Source organism: Oncorhynchus gorbuscha, linkage group LG22 (genome assembly GCF_021184085.1).
Source record: "Oncorhynchus gorbuscha isolate QuinsamMale2020 ecotype Even-year linkage group LG22, OgorEven_v1.0, whole genome shotgun sequence".
Lineage (NCBI taxonomy): Eukaryota > Metazoa > Chordata > Actinopteri > Salmoniformes > Salmonidae > Oncorhynchus > Oncorhynchus gorbuscha.
Window position 1 is genome coordinate 48096382 of NC_060194.1, and position 18669 is coordinate 48115050.

Sequence of the window (18669 nt, forward strand, 5' to 3'; positions counted from 1 at the left end):
ACGTACCGACACACACACACTCACACACACTCACAGACGTACCGACACACACACTCACACACACTCACAGACGTACCGACACACACACACACACTCACACACACTCACAGACGTACCGACACACACACACTCACAGACGTACCGACACACACACTCACACATACACACACACACTCACAGACGTACCGACACACACACTCACAGACGTACCGACACACACACACATACACACACACACTCACAGACGTACCGACACACACACACTCACACATACACACACACACTCACAGACGTACCGACACACACACACTCACAGACGTACCGACACACACACACTCACAGACGTACCGACACACACACACTCACACATACACACACACACTCACAGACGTACAGACACACACACACTCACACATACACACACACACTTTAGTTCTGGCACAGTCATGTCTGTAAATTACTCAAATGACCTTTGTCATCTGTGGGTCACATTTCTATTGAGCTGAGGAAGGATGGAGGAAGGATGGAAGAAGGATGGAGGAAGGATGGAGGAAGGAAGGATGGAGGAAGGATGGAGGAAGTATGGAAGAAGGATGGAGGAAGGATGGAGGAAGGATGGAGGAAGGATGGAGGAAGGCTGGAGGAAGGATGGAGGAAGGCTGGAGTAAGGATGGAGGAAGGATGGAAGAAGGATGGAGGAAGGCTGGAGGAAGGATGGAGGAAGGATGGAGGAAGGATGGAAGAAGGATGGAGGAAGGATGGAGGAAGGATGGAAGAAGGATGGAGGAAGGCTGGAGGAAGGATGGAGGAAGGATGGAAGAAGGATGGAGGAAGGCTGGAGGAAGGATGGAGGAAGGATGGAATAAGGATGGAGGAAGGCTGGAGGAAGGATGGAGGAAGGATGGAAGAAGGATGGAGGAAGGATGGAAGAAGGATCGAGGAAGGATGGAGGAAGGATGGAGGAAGGCTGGAAGAGGGATGGAGTTAAATGTTTTTTTTAACATTGAGATTCCCTCACAGCATTTCAAAAGTGAGGAAAGCCAAAAATGTCTTGCAAGCCAAAGTACATTCTTTTTTTAGTCTCACAAAGCCACCCAGAAGTCAAAGTACTTTGTTGTCAGTGAGGTGGTCCTGTGTAGCTCAGTTGGTAGAGCATGGCGCTTGTAACGCCAGGGTAGTGGGTTCGATCCACGGGACCACCCATACGTAGAATGTATGCACACATGACTGTAAGTCGCTTTGGATAAAAGCGTCTGCGAAATGGCATATATTATTATTATTACATTGGATTTTCTTCTGGGGACAAAATGGCGGAACAGCGTTAACAGTACAACATGCCTGGCCTTTGAGTCTATAAGTCCCCGCTAGAGAACGTTGTCTCCTTTAACATCAGATGAATATCAATCTGCAAGGTGCGTAAACATAAGCACCAAGGATTGATAAATAGTTCATAGTCCTGTAACAGCTTTGTTATAAAGTCAAACGTCAAATTATTAACATTGATAAATAAGCATAACACGAACTCAAACATTTTCTAAATCAACCTCTTCACCTTCCTTATCATTCAGTTAGGACTCTTCACCTTCCTTATCATTCAGTTTGGCCTCTTCACCCTCCTTATCATTCAGTTAGGCCTCTTCAACGTCCTACAGTACATTGTCTTGGAGCCTGGCTGGGTACCAGGGTCCTACAGAACATTGTCTTGGAGCCTGGCTGGGTACCAGGGTCCTACAGAACATTGTCTTGGAGCCTGGCTGGGTACCAACGTCCTACAGAACATTGTCTTGGGGCCTGGCTGGGTACCAGGGTCCTACAGAACATTGTCTTGGAGCCTGGCTGGGTACCAACGTCCTACAGAACATTGTCTTGGAGCCTGGCTGGGTACCAACGTCCTACAGAACATTGTATTGGAGCCTGGCTGGGTACCAGGGTTCTACAGTACATTGTCTTGGAGCCTGGCTGGGTACCAACGTCCTACAGAACATTGTCTTAGAGCCTGTCTGGGTACCAGGGTCCTACAGAACATTGTCTTAGAGCCTGTCTGGGTACCAGGGTCCTACAGATAATTGTCTTAGAGCCTGTCTGGGTACCAGGGTCCTACAGGACATTGTCTTGGAGCCTGGCTGGGTACCAACATCCTACAACACATTGTCTTGGAGCCTGGCTGGGTACCAGGGTCCTACAGAACATTGTCTTGAAGCCTGGCTGGGTACCAACGTCCTACAGAACATTGTCTTGGAGCCTGGCTGGGTACCAACGTCCTACAGCACATTGTCTTACTGCCTGGCTGGGTACCAACATCCTAAAACACATTGTCTTGGTGCCTGTCTGGGTACCAGGGTCCTACAGAACATTGTCTTGGAGCCTGGCTGGGTACCAGGGTCCTACAGAACATTGTCTTGGGGCCTGGCTGGGTACCAGCGTCCTAAAGCACATTGTCTTAGAGCCTGGCTGGGTACCAACGTCCTACAGAATATTGTCTTGGGGCCTGGCTGGGTACCAACGTCCACAAGGAAAATTGTCTTGGGGCCTGGCTGGGTACCAACGTCCTACAGAACATTGTCTTGGAGCCTGGCTGGGTACCAACGTCCTAAAGCACATTGTCTTGGAGCCTGGCTGGGTACCAACGTCCTACAGAACATTGTCTTGGAGCCTGGATGGGTACCAACATCCTACAGCACATTGTCTTGGAGCCTGGCTGGGTTCCAGGGTCCTACAGAACATTGTCTTGGAGCCTGGCTGGGTACCAACATCCTACAGCACATTGTCTTGTAGCCTGGCTGGGTACCAACATCCTACAGCACATTGTCTTGGAGCCTGGCTGGGTTCCAGGGTCCTACAGAACATTGTCTTGGAGCCTGGCTGGGTACCAACGTCCTAAAACACATTGTCTTGGAGCCTGGCTGGGTACCAACATCCTACAGAACATTGTCTTGGAGCCTGGCTGGGTACCAGGGTCCTACAGAACATTGTCTTGGAGCCTGGCTGGGTACCAGGGTCCTACAGAACATTGTCTCGGAGCCTGGCTGGGTACCAGGGTCCTACAGAACATTGTCTTAGAGCCTGGCTGGGTACCAACGTCCTACAGAACATTGTCTTGGAGCCTGGCTGGGTACCAGGGTCCTACAGAACATTGTCTTGGAGCCTGGCTGGGTACCAGGGTCCTACAGAACATTGTCTCGGAGCCTGGCTGGGTACCAGGGTCCTACAGAACATTGTCTTAGAGCCTGGCTGGGTACCAACGTCCTACAGAACATTGTCTTGGAGCCTGGCTGGGTACCAGGGTCCTACAGAACATTGTCTTGGAGCCTGGCTGGGTACCAGGGTCCTACAGAACATTGTCTCGGAGCCTGGCTGGGTACCAGGGTCCTACAGAACATTGTCTTAGAGCCTGGCTGGGTACCAACGTCCTACAGAACATTGTCTTGGAGCCTGGCTGGGTACCAACGTCCTACAGAACATTGTCTTGGAGCCTGGCTGGGTACCAGCGTCCTAAAGCACATTGTCTTAGAGCCTGGCTGGGTACCAGCGTCCTAAAGCACATTGTCTTAGAGCCTGGCTGGGTACCAGCGTCCTACAGAACATTGTCTTGGAGCCTGGCTGGGTACCAACGTCCTACAGAACATTGTCTTGGAGCCTGGCTGGGTACCAGGGTCCTACAGAACATTGTCTCGGAGCCTGGCTGGGTACCAGGGTCCTACAGAACATTGTCTTGGAGCCTGGCTGGGTACCAACGTCCTACAGAACATTGTCTTGGAGCCTGGCTGGGTACCAACGTCCTACAGAACATTGTCTTGGAGCCTGGCTGGGTACCAACGTCCTACAGAACATTGTCTTGGAGCCTGGCTGGGTACCAACGTCCTACAGAACATTGTCTTGTAGCCTGGCTGGGTACCAGGGTCCTACAGAACATTGTCTTAGAGCCTGGCTGGGTACCAGGGTCCTACAGAACATTGTCTTAGAGCCTGGCTGGGTACCAGGGTCCTACAGAACATTGTCTTGGAGCCTGGCTGGGTACCAACGTCCTACAGAACATTGTCTTGGAGCCTGGCTGGGTACCTACAGCACATTGTCTTAGAGCCTGGCTGGGTACCAACGTCCTACAGAACATTGTCTTGGAGCCTGGCTGGGTACCAACGTCCTACAGAACATTGTCCTGGAGCCTGGCTGGGTACCAGGGTCCTACAGAACATTGTCTTGGAGCCTGGGTGGGGACCAACGTCCTACAGAACATTGTCTTAGAGCCTGGCTGGGTACCAGGGTCCTACAGAACATTGTCTTGGAGCCTGGCTGGGTACCAGGGTCCTACAGAACATTGTCTTGGAGCCTGGCTGGGTACCAACGTCCTACAGAACATTGTCTTGGAGCCTGGCTGGGTACCAACGTCCTACAGAACATTGTCTTGGAGCCTGGCTGGGTACCAACGTCCTACAGAACATTGTCTTGGGGCCTGGCTGGGTACCAACGTCCTACAGAACATTGTCTTGGAGCCTGGCTGGGTACCAGGGTCCTACAGAACATTGTCTTGGAGCCTGGCTGGGTACCAGGGTCCTACAGAACATTGTCTTGGAGCCTGGCTGGGTACCAGGGTCCGACAGAACATTGTCTTGGAGCCTGGCTGGGTACCAGGGTCCTACAGAACATTGTCTTGGGGCCTGGCTGGGTACCAGGGTCCTACAGAACATTGTCTTGGGGCCTGGCTGGGTACCAGGGTCCTACAGAACAGTGTCTTGGAGCCTGGCTGGGTACCAGGGTCCTACAGAACATTGTCTTAGAGCCTTTTTTAATTTACAGAAATCAAACGTCAGTGGCCTATGTCGGTTCTAGTGTTAAACCTTTCTCTGTGACTCTAGACTCACTGGGATGTAATCGCTTCTCTGTGTAGTCATGACGATGGGACCAATCTGAACTGTATGACCAGTAGCGATGCGATAACCATTGTAGAGAAGTCTGTTTGACACCCCTGGCATATTTTATAATCGTCTTCTATCATTGAAACACTGTTATTCTGTTTCCCTTCCGTCATGTGACATCCAACAGCACAACACATACTAAACAAACTCTTACAGAGATAAATGTCTCCCTTCTCTTTTCCCCGCTGTAGTTTGAGGACTTTTCATCTACCAGATCATCGACCAGTCGCCTGTCAATCAAGTCTCCACTGAGGGGAGTCAAGAAGCTGAAGAACATGCAGTGTAAAATCACCCTGCTAGATGGCTCCGACTACACCACTACGGTGGACGTGAGTACAGGGAGGAGAGAGGGAGAGGGAGAGGAGGGAGAGGGGGAGGGAGGGGGAGGGAGAGGGGGAAGGGAGAGGGAGAGGGGAGGGGGGGGAGTCTCAAAATCAAGAGTACTGATCATAATACAATGTGCATTGGTTTATATCACATTTCGTCTTAGCGTTTTGAATGCTGCTTCTCCTTCTCTCCGATACAATGGCAATATAGTTCACAAGCCTTCTCACATTCTCTACCACCTGTTAAACAATCTACTACAAGCCCAAGGTCTCTCCCCTCCCTGGGTAGAGACAGAATGTCCTGTAAGGACCACAGTATTCCAGCCAGTCTGACGACAGCTCCATTCGTTTCTAACAAGGAACAGACAGTCCTTCTAATTCTGGACGAAAACTACACACATTACATTCAGTATTATGATTATAGTAAGATTCATACATCCATACAGTAACATAGTAGTATTCTGTTGAGTCATAGTTCTGATTGAAATGTTTAGTCATTATTCATAAAAATCGCTTAACAGTTTCCCATGCCAATAAAGCCCCTTGAATTTAATTGAGAGAGAGAGAGAGAGAGAGAGTTCAATTCTATAACCACCTAAAGGAAGTGATTCCCAAATCTTCCATAACAAAGACATCACCTACAGAGAGATGAACCTGGAGAAGAGTCCCCTAAGCAAGCTGGTCCTGGGCCATAACAGACAGACAGGCAGACAGACAGACAGACAGACAGACAGACAGACAGACAGACAGACAGACCTTTTCTCTCTCTCGTTGACGTTGTGTTAAGGCTGAACTCACCCCCTCCCTGTAGACAGACAGACAGACAGACAGACAGACAGACAGACAGACAGACAGACAGACAGACAGACAGACAGACAGACAGACAGACAGACAGACAGACAGACAGACAGACAGACAGACAGACAGACAGACCTTTTCTCTCTCATTGACGTTGTGTTAAGGCTGAACTCACCCCCTCCCTGTAGACAGACAGACAGACAGACAGACAGACAGACAGACAGACAGACAGACAGACAGACAGACAGACAGACAGACAGACAGACAGACAGACAGACAGACAGACAGACAGACCTTTTCTCTCTCTCGTTGACGTTGTGTTAAGGCTGAACTCACCCCCTCCCTGTAGACAGACAGACAGACAGACAGACAGACAGACAGACAGACAGACAGACAGACAGACAGACAGACAGACAGACAGACAGACAGACAGACAGACAGACAGACAGAGACAGACAGACAGACCTTTTCTCTCTCTCGTTGACGTTGTGTTAAGGCTGAACTCACCCCCTCCCTGTAGACAGACAGACAGACAGACAGACAGACAGACAGACAGACAGACAGACAGACAGACAGACAGACAGAGACAGACAGACAGACCTTTTCTCTCTCTCGTTGACGTTGTGTTAAGGCTGAACTCCCTCCCTGTAGACAGACAGACAGACAGACAGACAGACAGACAGACAGACAGACAGACAGACAGACAGACAGACAGACAGACAGACAGACAGACAGACAGACAGACAGACAGACAGAGACAGACAGACAGACCTTTTCTCTCTCTCGTTGACGTTGTGTTAAGGCTGAACTCCCTCCCTGTAGACAGACAGACAGACAGACAGACAGACAGACAGACAGACAGACAGACAGACAGACAGACAGACAGACAGACAGACAGACAGACAGACAGACAGACAGACAGACAGACAGACAGACAGACCTTTTCTCTCTCTCGTTGACGTTGTGTTAAGGCTGAACTCACCCCCTCCCTGTAGACAGACAGACAGACAGACAGACAGACAGACAGACAGACAGAGACAGACAGACAGACCTTTTCTCTCTCTCGTTGACGTTGTGTTAAGGCTGAACTCCCTCCCTGTAGACAGACAGACAGACAGACAGACAGACAGACAGACAGACAGACAGACAGACAGACAGACAGACAGACAGACAGACAGACAGACAGACAGACAGACAGACAGACAGACAGACCTTTTCTCTCTCTCGTTGACGTTGTGTTAAGGCTGAACTCCCTCCCTGTAGGGAACAAATATGTGTTCACTTTGATCTTCCTTCGAGTCTGATAGAAGAATCATCACTTTGAAGCTCAACCTTTTAAAAGGAACATGTCGTTGTTTTGGCCGTATACTTATTGCTTTATTTAGGAGAGTTTGTGCAGCTTGGTGAAGTTTAATGGGCTGTGTTGTTATTTACAGGGCCACCACACAGCTTAGTGGACGTTGTCTTTTAACATGGGTTTTGCTGTTGTTTTCCTAGCCACTGTGCTTCTACACCTGCATTGCTGTTGGGGGTTTTAGGCTGCAGGGATTCTGTACAGCACTTTCGGCTGATGTAAGAAGGGCTTTATAAATAGATCTGATTGATTGATTGATCTGTGTATGTCACCAGAAACAAGCCAGAGGCCAGCTGTTATTTGCCAAGGTGTGTGACCATCTGAACCTGCTGGAGACGGACTACTTTGGCATGACGTACCGTGACGTGGAGAACCAGAAGGTGGAGTACAGAATGTTCTAGATCAGGGGTGTCAAACTCATTTTCCCCCACGGGCCACATTGGGTCTTCACCGAGGTCTGGAGGGCTGCTGCACTTCTTGAGTATATTGCCTCGCTGTACACATTTCTATTCATCGCTTTTAGAATTGACATGCTCCCTGATGGTCTGCTTTTGTTTCAATGACTGTTATCAATCTGGACAGAGTGTAGAGACTATAGATGACTGTTATCAATCTGGACAGAGTGTAGAGACTATAGATGACTGTTATCAATCTGGACAGCGTGTAGAGACTATAGATGACTGTTAGGACAGAGTGAAGAGACTATAGATGACTGTTATCTAGAGACTATAGATGACTGTTAGGACAGAGTGAAGAGACTATAGATGACTGTTATCAATCTGGACAGAGTGTAGAGACTATAGATGACTGTTATCAATCTGGACAGAGTGTAGAGACTATAGATGACTGTTAGGACAGAGTGAAGAGACTATAGATGACTGTTATCAATCTGGACAGAGTGTAGAGACTATAGATGACTGTTAGGACAGAGTGAAGAGACTATAGATGACTGTTATCAATCTGGACAGAGTGTAGAGACTATAGATGACTGTTATCAATCTGGACAGAGTGTAGAGACTATAGATGACTGTTAGGACAGAGTGAAGAGACTATAGATGACTGTTATCAATCTGGACAGAGTGTAGAGACTATAGATGACTGTTATCAATCTGGACAGAGTGTAGAGACTATAGATGACTGTTAGGACAGAGTGAAGAGACTATAGATGACTGTTATCAATCTGGACAGCGTGTAGAGACTATAGATGACTGTTAGGACAGAGTGAAGAGACTATAGATGACTGTTATCTAGAGACTATAGATGACTGTTAGGACAGAGTGAAGAGACTATAGATGACTGTTATCAATCTGGACAGAGTGTAGAGACTATAGATGACTGTTATCAATCTGGACAGAGTGTAGAGACTATAGATGACTGTTAGGACAGAGTGAAGAGACTATAGATGACTGTTATCAATCTGGACAGAGTGTAGAGACTATAGATGACTGTTAGGACAGAGTGAAGAGACTATAGATGACTGTTATCAATCTGGACAGAGTGTAGAGACTATAGATGACTGTTAGGACTGAGTGAAGAGACTATAGATGACTGTTATCAATCTGGACAGAGTGTAGAGACTATAGATGACTGTTAGGACAGAGTGAAGAGACTATAGATGTCTGTTATCAATCTGGACAGAGTGTAGAGACTATAGATGACTGTTATCAATCTGGACAGAGTGTAGAGACTATAGATGACTGTTAGGACAGAGTGAAGAGACTATAGATGACTGTTATCAATCTGGACAGAGTGTAGAGACTATAGATGACTGTTATCAATCTGGACAGCGTGTAGAGACTATAGATGACTGTTAGGACAGAGTGAAGAGACTATAGATGACTGTTATCTAGAGACTATAGATGACTGTTAGGACAGAGTGAAGAGACTATAGATGACTGTTATCTAGAGACTATAAATGACTGTTATCTAGAGACTATAGATGACTGTTATCTAGAGACTATAAATGACTGTTATCTAGAGACTATAAATGACTGTTATCTAGAGACTATAAATGACTGTTATCTAGAGACTATAAATGACTGTTATCTAGAGACTATAGATGACTGTTATCTAGAGACTATAAATGACTGTTATCTAGAGACTATAAATGACTGTTATCTAGAGACTATAAATGACTGTTATCTAGAGACTATAAATGACTTTTCACCGTTTCCGTTTGGTTTTAGTCATTTCAATGTCGATTGAGATTGTTGTTTTTTTCCCGGAGAGAAAGTTAATATTTTTATTTTTTTACTCAAATCCCCCACATGCTGGGTTGAATGTGAGCCTTGAGTTTGACACATATTCCAGATCAAGTGTCTCTAATTACAGTCCTGGGGGATTCGAATGAATGCTGCATTCATGTGCCAGTCGGGAAACTAGGAAACTGACATTTCCGACTTTACGGCTAACTCGTCTGAGAAATATGATCCCGCGTTTCTCATTCGGATAGTATTTAAATCAACCAAATAGGAAACTTAGGTTCAATTTAACTCGGGAGGTTCCACGTCTACGATAGCACGCGAACGTGGCATAACACAACTGATTAAATTATTCATTGGTCGCGGTGTTTAGACTGGGCCGTGATTAGCTGTGTTAGCTGTGTTAGCTGTGTTAGTGATGGGCCAGAGAGACAGCCTCTCCAGGAACCCCTGGTGTGTTTAGACAGGGCCGTGATTAGCTGTGTTAGCTGTGTTAGCTGTGTTAGTGATGGGCCAGAGAGACAGCCTCTCCAGGAACCCCTGGTGTGTTTAGACAGGGCCGTGATTAGCTGTGTTAGCTGTGTTAGTGATGGGCCAGAGAGACAGCCTCTCCAGGAACTCCTGGTGTGTTTAGACTGGGCCGTAATTAGCTGTGTTAGCTGTGTTAGCGGTGTTAGCGGTGTTAGTGGTGTTAGCGGTGTTAGCTGTGTTAGCGGTGTTAAGCTGTGTTAGCTGTGTTAGCTGTGTTAGCTGTGTTAGCGTTGTTAGCGTTGTTAGCGTTGTTGGTGATGGTTCATTGACTTGTATCCAGTGTTAGCACTCTGCAGTCAGAGGTTAATGGTCTAATATTAGTAATGAATTGATTACCGGCTAATTGCCTCTTTCTCCAGAACTGGCTGGACCCTAACAAGGAACTGAAGAAGCAGATAAGGAGTGAGTTAAAAACACACTAATCTAATGCTCTCTTCTGATCAACTGCTAATGTGCCTGTTGATTCATCAACTAGATGTCTATATACTGTTGATTCATTAACTAGATGTCTATATACTGTTGATTCATTAACTAGATGTCTATATACTGTTGATTCATCAACTAGATGTCTATATACTGTTGATTCATCAACTAGATGTCTATATACTGTTGATTCATTACTGTTGATTCATCAACTAGATGTCTATATACTGTTGATTCATCAACTAGATGTCTATATACTGTTGATTCATTACTGTTGATTCATCAACTAGATGTCTATATACTGTTGATTCATCAACTAGATGTCTATATACTGTTGATTCATTACTGTTGATTCATTACTGTTGATTCATTAACTATATGTCTATATACTGTTGATTCATCAACTAGATGTCTATATACTGTTGATTCATTACTGTTGATTCATCAACTAGATGTCTATATACTGTTGATTCATCAACTAGATGTCTATATACTGTTGATTCATTACTGTTGATTCATCAACTAGATGTCTATATACTGTTGATTCATCAACTAGATGTCTATACATTTACATTTAAATTTAAGTCATTTAGCAGACGCTCTTATCCAGAGCGACTTACAAATTGGTGCATTCACCTTATGACATCCAGTGGAACAGTCACTTTACAATAGTGCATCTAAATCTTAAAGGGGGGGGGTGAGAGGGATTACTTATCCTATCCTAGGTATTCCTTAAAGAGGTGGGGTTTCAGGTGTCTCCGGAAGGTGGTGATTGACTCCGCTGTCCTGGCGTCGTGAGGGAGTTTGTTCCACCATTGGGGGGCCAGAGTAGTGAACAGTTTTGACTGGGCTGAGCGGGAGCTGTACTTCCTCAGTGGTAGGGAGGCGAGCAGGCCAGAGGTGGATGAACGCAGTGCCCTTGTTTGGGTGTAGGGCCTGATCAGAGCCTGGAGGTACTGAGGTGCCGTTCCCCTCACAGCTCCGTAGGCAAGCACCATGGTCTTGTAGCGGATGCGAGCTTCAACTGGAAGCCAGTGGAGAGAACGGAGGAGCGGGGTGACGTGAGAGAACTTGGGAAGGTTGAACACCAGACGGGCTGCGGCGTTCTGGATGAGTTGAAGGGGTTTAATGGCACAGGCAGGGAGCCCAGCCAACAGCGAGTTGCAGTAATCCAGACGGGAGATGACAAGTGCCTGGATTAGGACCTGCGCCGCTTCCTGTGTGAGGCAGGGTCGTACTCTGCGGATGTTGTAGAGCATGAACCTACAGGAACGGGCCACCGCCTTGATGTTGGTTGAGAACGACAGGGTGTTGTCCAGGATCACGCCAAGGTTCTTAGCGCTCTGGGAGGAGGACACAATGGAGTTGTCAACCGTGATGGCGAGATCATGGAACGGGCAGTCCTTCCCCGGGAGGAAGAGCAGCTCCGTCTTGCCGAGGTTCAGCTTGAGGTGGTGATCCGTCATCCACACTGATATGTCTGCCAGACATGCAGAGATGCGATTCGCCACCTGGTCATCAGAAGGGGGAAAGGAGAAGATTAATTGTGTGTCGTCTGCATAGCAATGATAGGAGAGACCATGTGAGGTTATGACAGAGCCAAGTGACTTGGTGTATAGCGAGAATAGGAGAGGGCCTAGAACAGAGCCCTGGGGGACACCAGTGGTGAGAGCGCGTGGTGAGGAGACAGATTCTCGCCACGCCACCTGGTAGGAGCGACCTGTCAGGTAGGACGCAATCCAAGTGTGGGCCGCGCCGGAGATGCCCAACTCGGAAAGGGTGGAGAGGAGGATCTGATGGTTCACAGTATCGAAGGCAGCCGATAGATCTAGAAGGATGAGAGCAGAGGAGAGAGAGTAAGCTTTAGCAGTGCGGAGCGCCTCCGGGATACAGAGGAGAGCAGTCTCAGTTGAATGACTAGTCTTGAAACCTGACTGATTTGGATCAAGAAGGTCATTCAGAGAGAGATAGCGGGAGAGCTGGCCAAGGACGGCACGTTCAAGAGTTTTGGAGAGAAAAGAAAGAAGGGATACTGGTCTGTAATTGTTGACATCGGAGGGATCGAGTGTAGGTTTTTTCAGAAGGGGTGCAACTCTCGCTCTCTTGAAGACGGAAGGGACGTAGCCAGCGGTCAGGGATGAGTTGATGAGCGAGGTGAGGTAAGGGAGAAGGTCTCCGGAAATGGTCTGGAGAAGAGAGGAGGGGATAGGGTCAAGCGGGCAGGTTGTTGGGCGGCCGGCCGTCACAAGATGCTCTCTCCAGATTTCATCTGGAGAGAGAGGGGAGATATATATACTATATACTGTTGATTCATTAACTAGATGTCTATATACTGTTGATTCATTACTGTTGATTCATTACTGTTGATTCATCAACAAGATGTCTATATACTGTTGATTCATTACTGTTGATTCATCAACAAGATGTCTATATACTGTTGATTCATTACTGTTGATTCATCATCTAGATGTCTATATACTGTTGATTCATTACTGTTGATTCATTACTGTTGATTCATCATCTAGATGTCTATATACTGTTGATTCATCAACTAGATGTCTATATACTGTTGATTCATTACTGTTGATTCATTAACTAGATGTCTATATACTGTTGATTCATCAACTATATGTCTATATACTGTTGATTCATTACTGTTGATTCATCAACTAGATGTCTATATACTGTTGATTCATTACTGTTGATTCATCAACTGGATGTCTATATACTGTTGATTCATCAACTATATGTCTATATACTGTTGATTCATTACTGTTGATTCATCAACTAGATGTCTATATACCGTTGATTCATCAACTAGATGTCTATATACTGTTGATTCATCATCTAGATGTCTATATACTGTTGATTCATCAACTAGATGTCTATATACTGTTGATTCATTACTGTTGATTCATTACTGTTGATTCATCAACTAGATGTCTATATACTGTTGATTCGTTACTGTTGATTCATCAACTAGATGTCTATATACTGTTGATTCATCAACTAGATGTCTATATACTGTTGATTCATTACTGTTGATTCATCAACTAGATGTCTATATACTGTTGATTCATCAACTAGATGTCTATATACTGTTGATTCATTACTGTTGATTCATTACTGTTGATTCATTAACTATATGTCTATATACTGTTGATTCATCAACTAGATGTCTATATACTGTTGATTCATTACTGTTGATTCATCAACTAGATGTCTATATACTGTTGATTCATCAACTAGATGTCTATATACTGTTGATTCATTACTGTTGATTCATCAACTAGATGTCTATATACTGTTGATTCATCAACTAGATGTCTATACATTTACATTTAAATTGAAGTCATTTAGCAGACGCTCTTATCCAGAGCGACTTACAAATTGGTGCATTCACCTTATGACATCCAGTGGAACAGTCACTTTACAATAGTGCATCTAAATCTTAAAGGGGGGTGAGAGGGATTACTTATCCTATCCTAGGTATTCCTTAAAGAGGTGGGGTTTCAGGTGTCTCCGGAAGGTGGTGATTGACTCCGCTGTCCTGGCGTCGTGAGGGAGTTTGTTCCACCATTGGGGGCCAGAGCAGTGAACAGTTTTGACTGGGCTGAGCGGGAGCTGTACTTCCTCAGTGGTAGGGAGGCGAGCAGGCCAGAGGTGGATGAACGCAGTGCCCTTGTTTGGGTGTAGGGCCTGATCAGAGCCTGGAGGTACTGAGGTGCCGTTCCCCTCACAGCTCCGTAGGCAAGCACCATGGTCTTGTAGCGGATGCGAGCTTCAACTGGAAGCCAGTGGAGAGAACGGAGGAGCGGGGTGACGTGAGAGAACTTGGGAAGGTTGAACACCAGACGGGCTGCGGCGTTCTGGATGAGTTGAAGGGTTTAATGGCACAGGCAGGGAGCCCAGCCAACAGCGAGTTGCAGTAATCCAGACGGGAGATGACAAGTGCCTGGATTAGGACCTGCGCCGCTTCCTGTGTGAGGCAGGGTCGTACTCTGCGGATGTTGTAGAGCATGAACCTACAGGAACGGGCCACCGCCTTGATGTTGGTTGAGAACGACAGGGTGTTGTCCAGGATCACGCCAAGGTTCTTAGCGCTCTGGGAGGAGGACACAATGGAGTTGTCAACCGTGATGGCGAGATCATGGAACGGGCAGTCCTTCCCCGGGAGGAAGAGCAGCTCCGTCTTGCCGAGGTTCAGCTTGAGGTGGTGATCCGTCATCCACACTGATATGTCTGCCAGACATGCAGAGATGCGATTCGCCACCTGGTCATCAGAAGGGGGAAAGGAGAAGATTAATTGTGTGTCGTCTGCATAGGAGAGACCATGTGAGGTTATGACAGAGCCAAGTGACTTGGTGTATAGCGAGAATAGGAGAGGGCCTAGAACAGAGCCCTGGGGGACACCAGTGGTGAGAGCGCGTGGTGAGGAGACAGATTCTCGCCACGCCACCTGGTAGGAGCGACCTGTCAGGTAGGACGCAATCCAAGCGTGGGCCGCGCCGGAGATGCCCAACTCGGAGAGGGTGGAGAGGAGGATCTGATGGTTCACAGTATCGAAGGCAGCCGATAGATCTAGAAGGATGAGAGCAGAGGAGAGAGAGTTAGCTTTAGCAGTGCGGAGCGCCTCCGGGATACAGAGGAGAGCAGTCTCAGTTGAATGACTAGTCTTGAAACCTGACTGATTTGGATCAAGAAGGTCATTCAGAGAGAGATAGCGGGAGAGCTGGCCAAGGACGGCACGTTCAAGAGTTTTGGAGAGAAAAGAAAGAAGGGATACTGGTCTGTAATTGTTGACATCGGAGGGATCGAGTGTAGGTTTTTTCAGAAGGGGTGCAACTCTCGCTCTCTTGAAGACGGAAGGGACGTAGCCAGCGGTCAGGGATGAGTTGATGAGCGAGGTGAGGTAAGGGAGAAGGTCTCCGGAAATGGTCTGGAGAAGAGAGGAGGGGATAGGGTCAAGCGGGCAGGTTGTTGGGCGGCCGGCCGTCACAAGACGCTCTCTCCAGATTTCATCTGGAGAGAGAGGGGAGATATATATACTATATACTGTTGATTCATTAACTAGATGTCTATATACTGTTGATTCATTACTGTTGATTCATTACTGTTGATTCATCAACAAGATGTCTATATACTGTTGATTCATTACTGTTGATTCATCAACAAGATGTCTATATACTGTTGATTCATTACTGTTGATTCATCATCTAGATGTCTATATACTGTTGATTCATTACTGTTGATTCATTACTGTTGATTCATCATCTAGATGTCTATATACTGTTGATTCATCAACTAGATGTCTATATACTGTTGATTCATTACTGTTGATTCATTAACTAGATGTCTATATACTGTTGATTCATCAACTATATGTCTATATACTGTTGATTCATTACTGTTGATTCATCAACTAGATGTCTATATACTGTTGATTCATTACTGTTGATTCATCAACTGGATGTCTATATACTGTTGATTCATCAACTATATGTCTATATACTGTTGATTCATTACTGTTGATTCATCAACTAGATGTCTATATACCGTTGATTCATCAACTAGATGTCTATATACTGTTGATTCATCATCTAGATGTCTATATACTGTTGATTCATCAACTAGATGTCTATATACTGTTGATTCATTACTGTTGATTCATTACTGTTGATTCATCAACTAGATGTCTATATACTGTTGATTCGTTACTGTTGATTCATCAACTAGATGTCTATATACTGTTGATTCATTAACTAGATGTCTATATACTGTTGATTCATTACTGTTGATTCATTACTGTTGATTCATCAACTAGATGTCTATATATTGTTGATTCATCAACTAGATGTCTATATACTGTTGATTCATCAACTAGATGTCTATATACTGTTGATTCATTACTGTTGATTCATTAACTAGATGTCTATATACTGTTGATTCATTACTGTTGATTCATCAACTAGATGTCTATATACTGTTGATTCATCAACTAGATGTCTATATACTGTTGATTCATTACTGTTGATTCATTAACTAGATGTCTATATACTGTTGATTCATTACCTCAACCAACACCTTATAGGAGATACAGGGTCTTTACCTCAACCAGCAGCTTGTAGGAGATACACAGGGTCTCTACCTCAACCAACACCTTGTAGGAGATACACAGTGTCTTTACCTCAACCAACACCTTGTAGGAGATACACAGTGTCTTTACCTCAACCAACACCTTGTAGGAGATACACAGGGTCTTTACCTCAACCAACACCTTGTAGGAGATACACAGTGTCTTTACCTCAACCAACACCTTGTAGGAGATACACAGGGTCTTTACCTCAACCAACACCTTGTAGGAGATACACAGGGTCTTTACCTCAACCAACACCTTGTAGGAGATACACAGGGTCTCTACCTCAACCAACACCTTGTAGGAGATACACAGGATCTTTACCTCAACCAACAGCTTGTAGACACACATGGCTTTTACCTCTACCTCAGACAAATGGATTTGCTGGATGTTTCTATCATATTCTGATTCTGTTTCTAATGAAAGACCTTGTTGTTTTGCAGCTGGCCCTTGGAACTTTGCCTTCAATGTCAAGTTCTACCCCCGAGACCCTGCCCAGCTCTCTGAGGACATCAGCAGGTCAGCTGGATGGACTGACTCTATGGTCAATACCCCTGGCCACTTTGTGTTTCTTTTACTCTGACAAAACTGTAAAAACACATCTCTCTCTCAATTCAATTCAATTGACTTTGTGTTTCTTTTACTCTGACAAAACTGCAAAAACACATCTCTCTCTCTCAATTCAATTCAATTGACTTTGTGTTTCTTTTACTCTGACAAAACTGCAAAAACACATCTCTCTCTCTCAATTCAATTCAATTGACTTTGTGTTTCTTTTACTCTGACAAAACTGCAAAAACACATCTCTCTCTCTCAATTCAATTCAATTGACTTTGTGTTTCTTTTACTCTGACAAAACTGTAAAAACACATCTCTCTCTCTCAATTCAATTCAATTGACTTTGTGTTTCTTTTACGCTGACAAAACTGCAAAAACACATCTCTCTCTCTCAATTCAATTCAATTGACTTTGTGTTTCTTTTACTCTGACAAAACTGCAAAAACACATCTCTCTCTCTCAATTCAATTCAATTGACTTTGTGTTTCTTTTACTCTGACAAAACTGTAAAAACACATCTCTCTCTCTCAATTCAATTCAATTGACTTTGTGTTTCTTTTACGCTGACAAAACTGCAAAAACACATCTCTCTCTCTCAATTCAATTCAATTGACTTTGTGTTTCTTTTACTCTGACAAAACTGCAAAAACACATCTCTCTCTCTCAATTCAATTCAATTGACTTTGTGTTTCTTTTACGCTGACAAAACTGCAAAAACACATCTCTCTCTCTCAATTCAATTCAATTGACTTTGTGTTTCTTTTACTCTGACAAAACTGCAAAAACACATCTCTCTCTCTCAATTCAATTCAATTGACTTTGTGTTTCTTTTACTCTGACAAAACTGCAAAAACACATCTCTCTCTCTCAATTCAATTCAATTGACTTTGTGTTTCTTTTACTCTGACAAAACTGCAAAAACACATCTCTCTCTCTCTCAATTCAATTCAATTGACTTTGTTTCTTTTACTCTGACAAAACTGCAAAAACACATATCTCTCTCTCAATTCAATTCAATTGACTTTGTGTTTCTTTTACTCTGACAAAACTGCAAAAACACATCTCTCTCTCTCTCAATTCAATTCAATTGACTTTGTGTTTATTTTACTCTGACAAAACTGTAAAAACACATCTCTCTCTCTCTCAATTCAATTCAATTGACTTTGTGTTTCTTTTACTCTGACAAAACTGCAAAAACACATCTCTCTCTCTCAATTCAATTCAATTGACTTTGTGTTTCTTTTACTCTGACAAAACTGCAAAAACACATCTCTCTCTCTCTCAATTCAATTCAATTGACTTTGTGTTTCTTTTACTCTGACAAAACTGTAAAAACACATCTCTCTCTCAATTCAATTCAATTGACTTTGTGTTTCTTTTACTCTGACAAAACTGCAAAAACACATCTCTCTCTCTCAATTCAATTCAA

At 44.9% G+C, this 18669-nt stretch overlaps 1 protein-coding gene across 1 annotated transcript in view; it reads left to right on the forward strand.

The window, feature by feature from the left end:
* LOC124009677 (band 4.1-like protein 3) overlaps positions 1 to 18669 on the forward strand; it is a 134356-nt gene that overhangs the window by 22053 nt on the left and 93634 nt on the right. Inside the window, exons 3-6 of the mRNA XM_046321728.1 lie at positions 5105 to 5242; positions 7667 to 7771; positions 10483 to 10525; positions 17126 to 17201. Coding sequence (XP_046177684.1) covers positions 5105 to 5242; positions 7667 to 7771; positions 10483 to 10525; positions 17126 to 17201 — 362 coding nt within the window. The remainder of the gene's footprint in view (positions 1 to 5104; positions 5243 to 7666; positions 7772 to 10482; positions 10526 to 17125; positions 17202 to 18669) is intronic.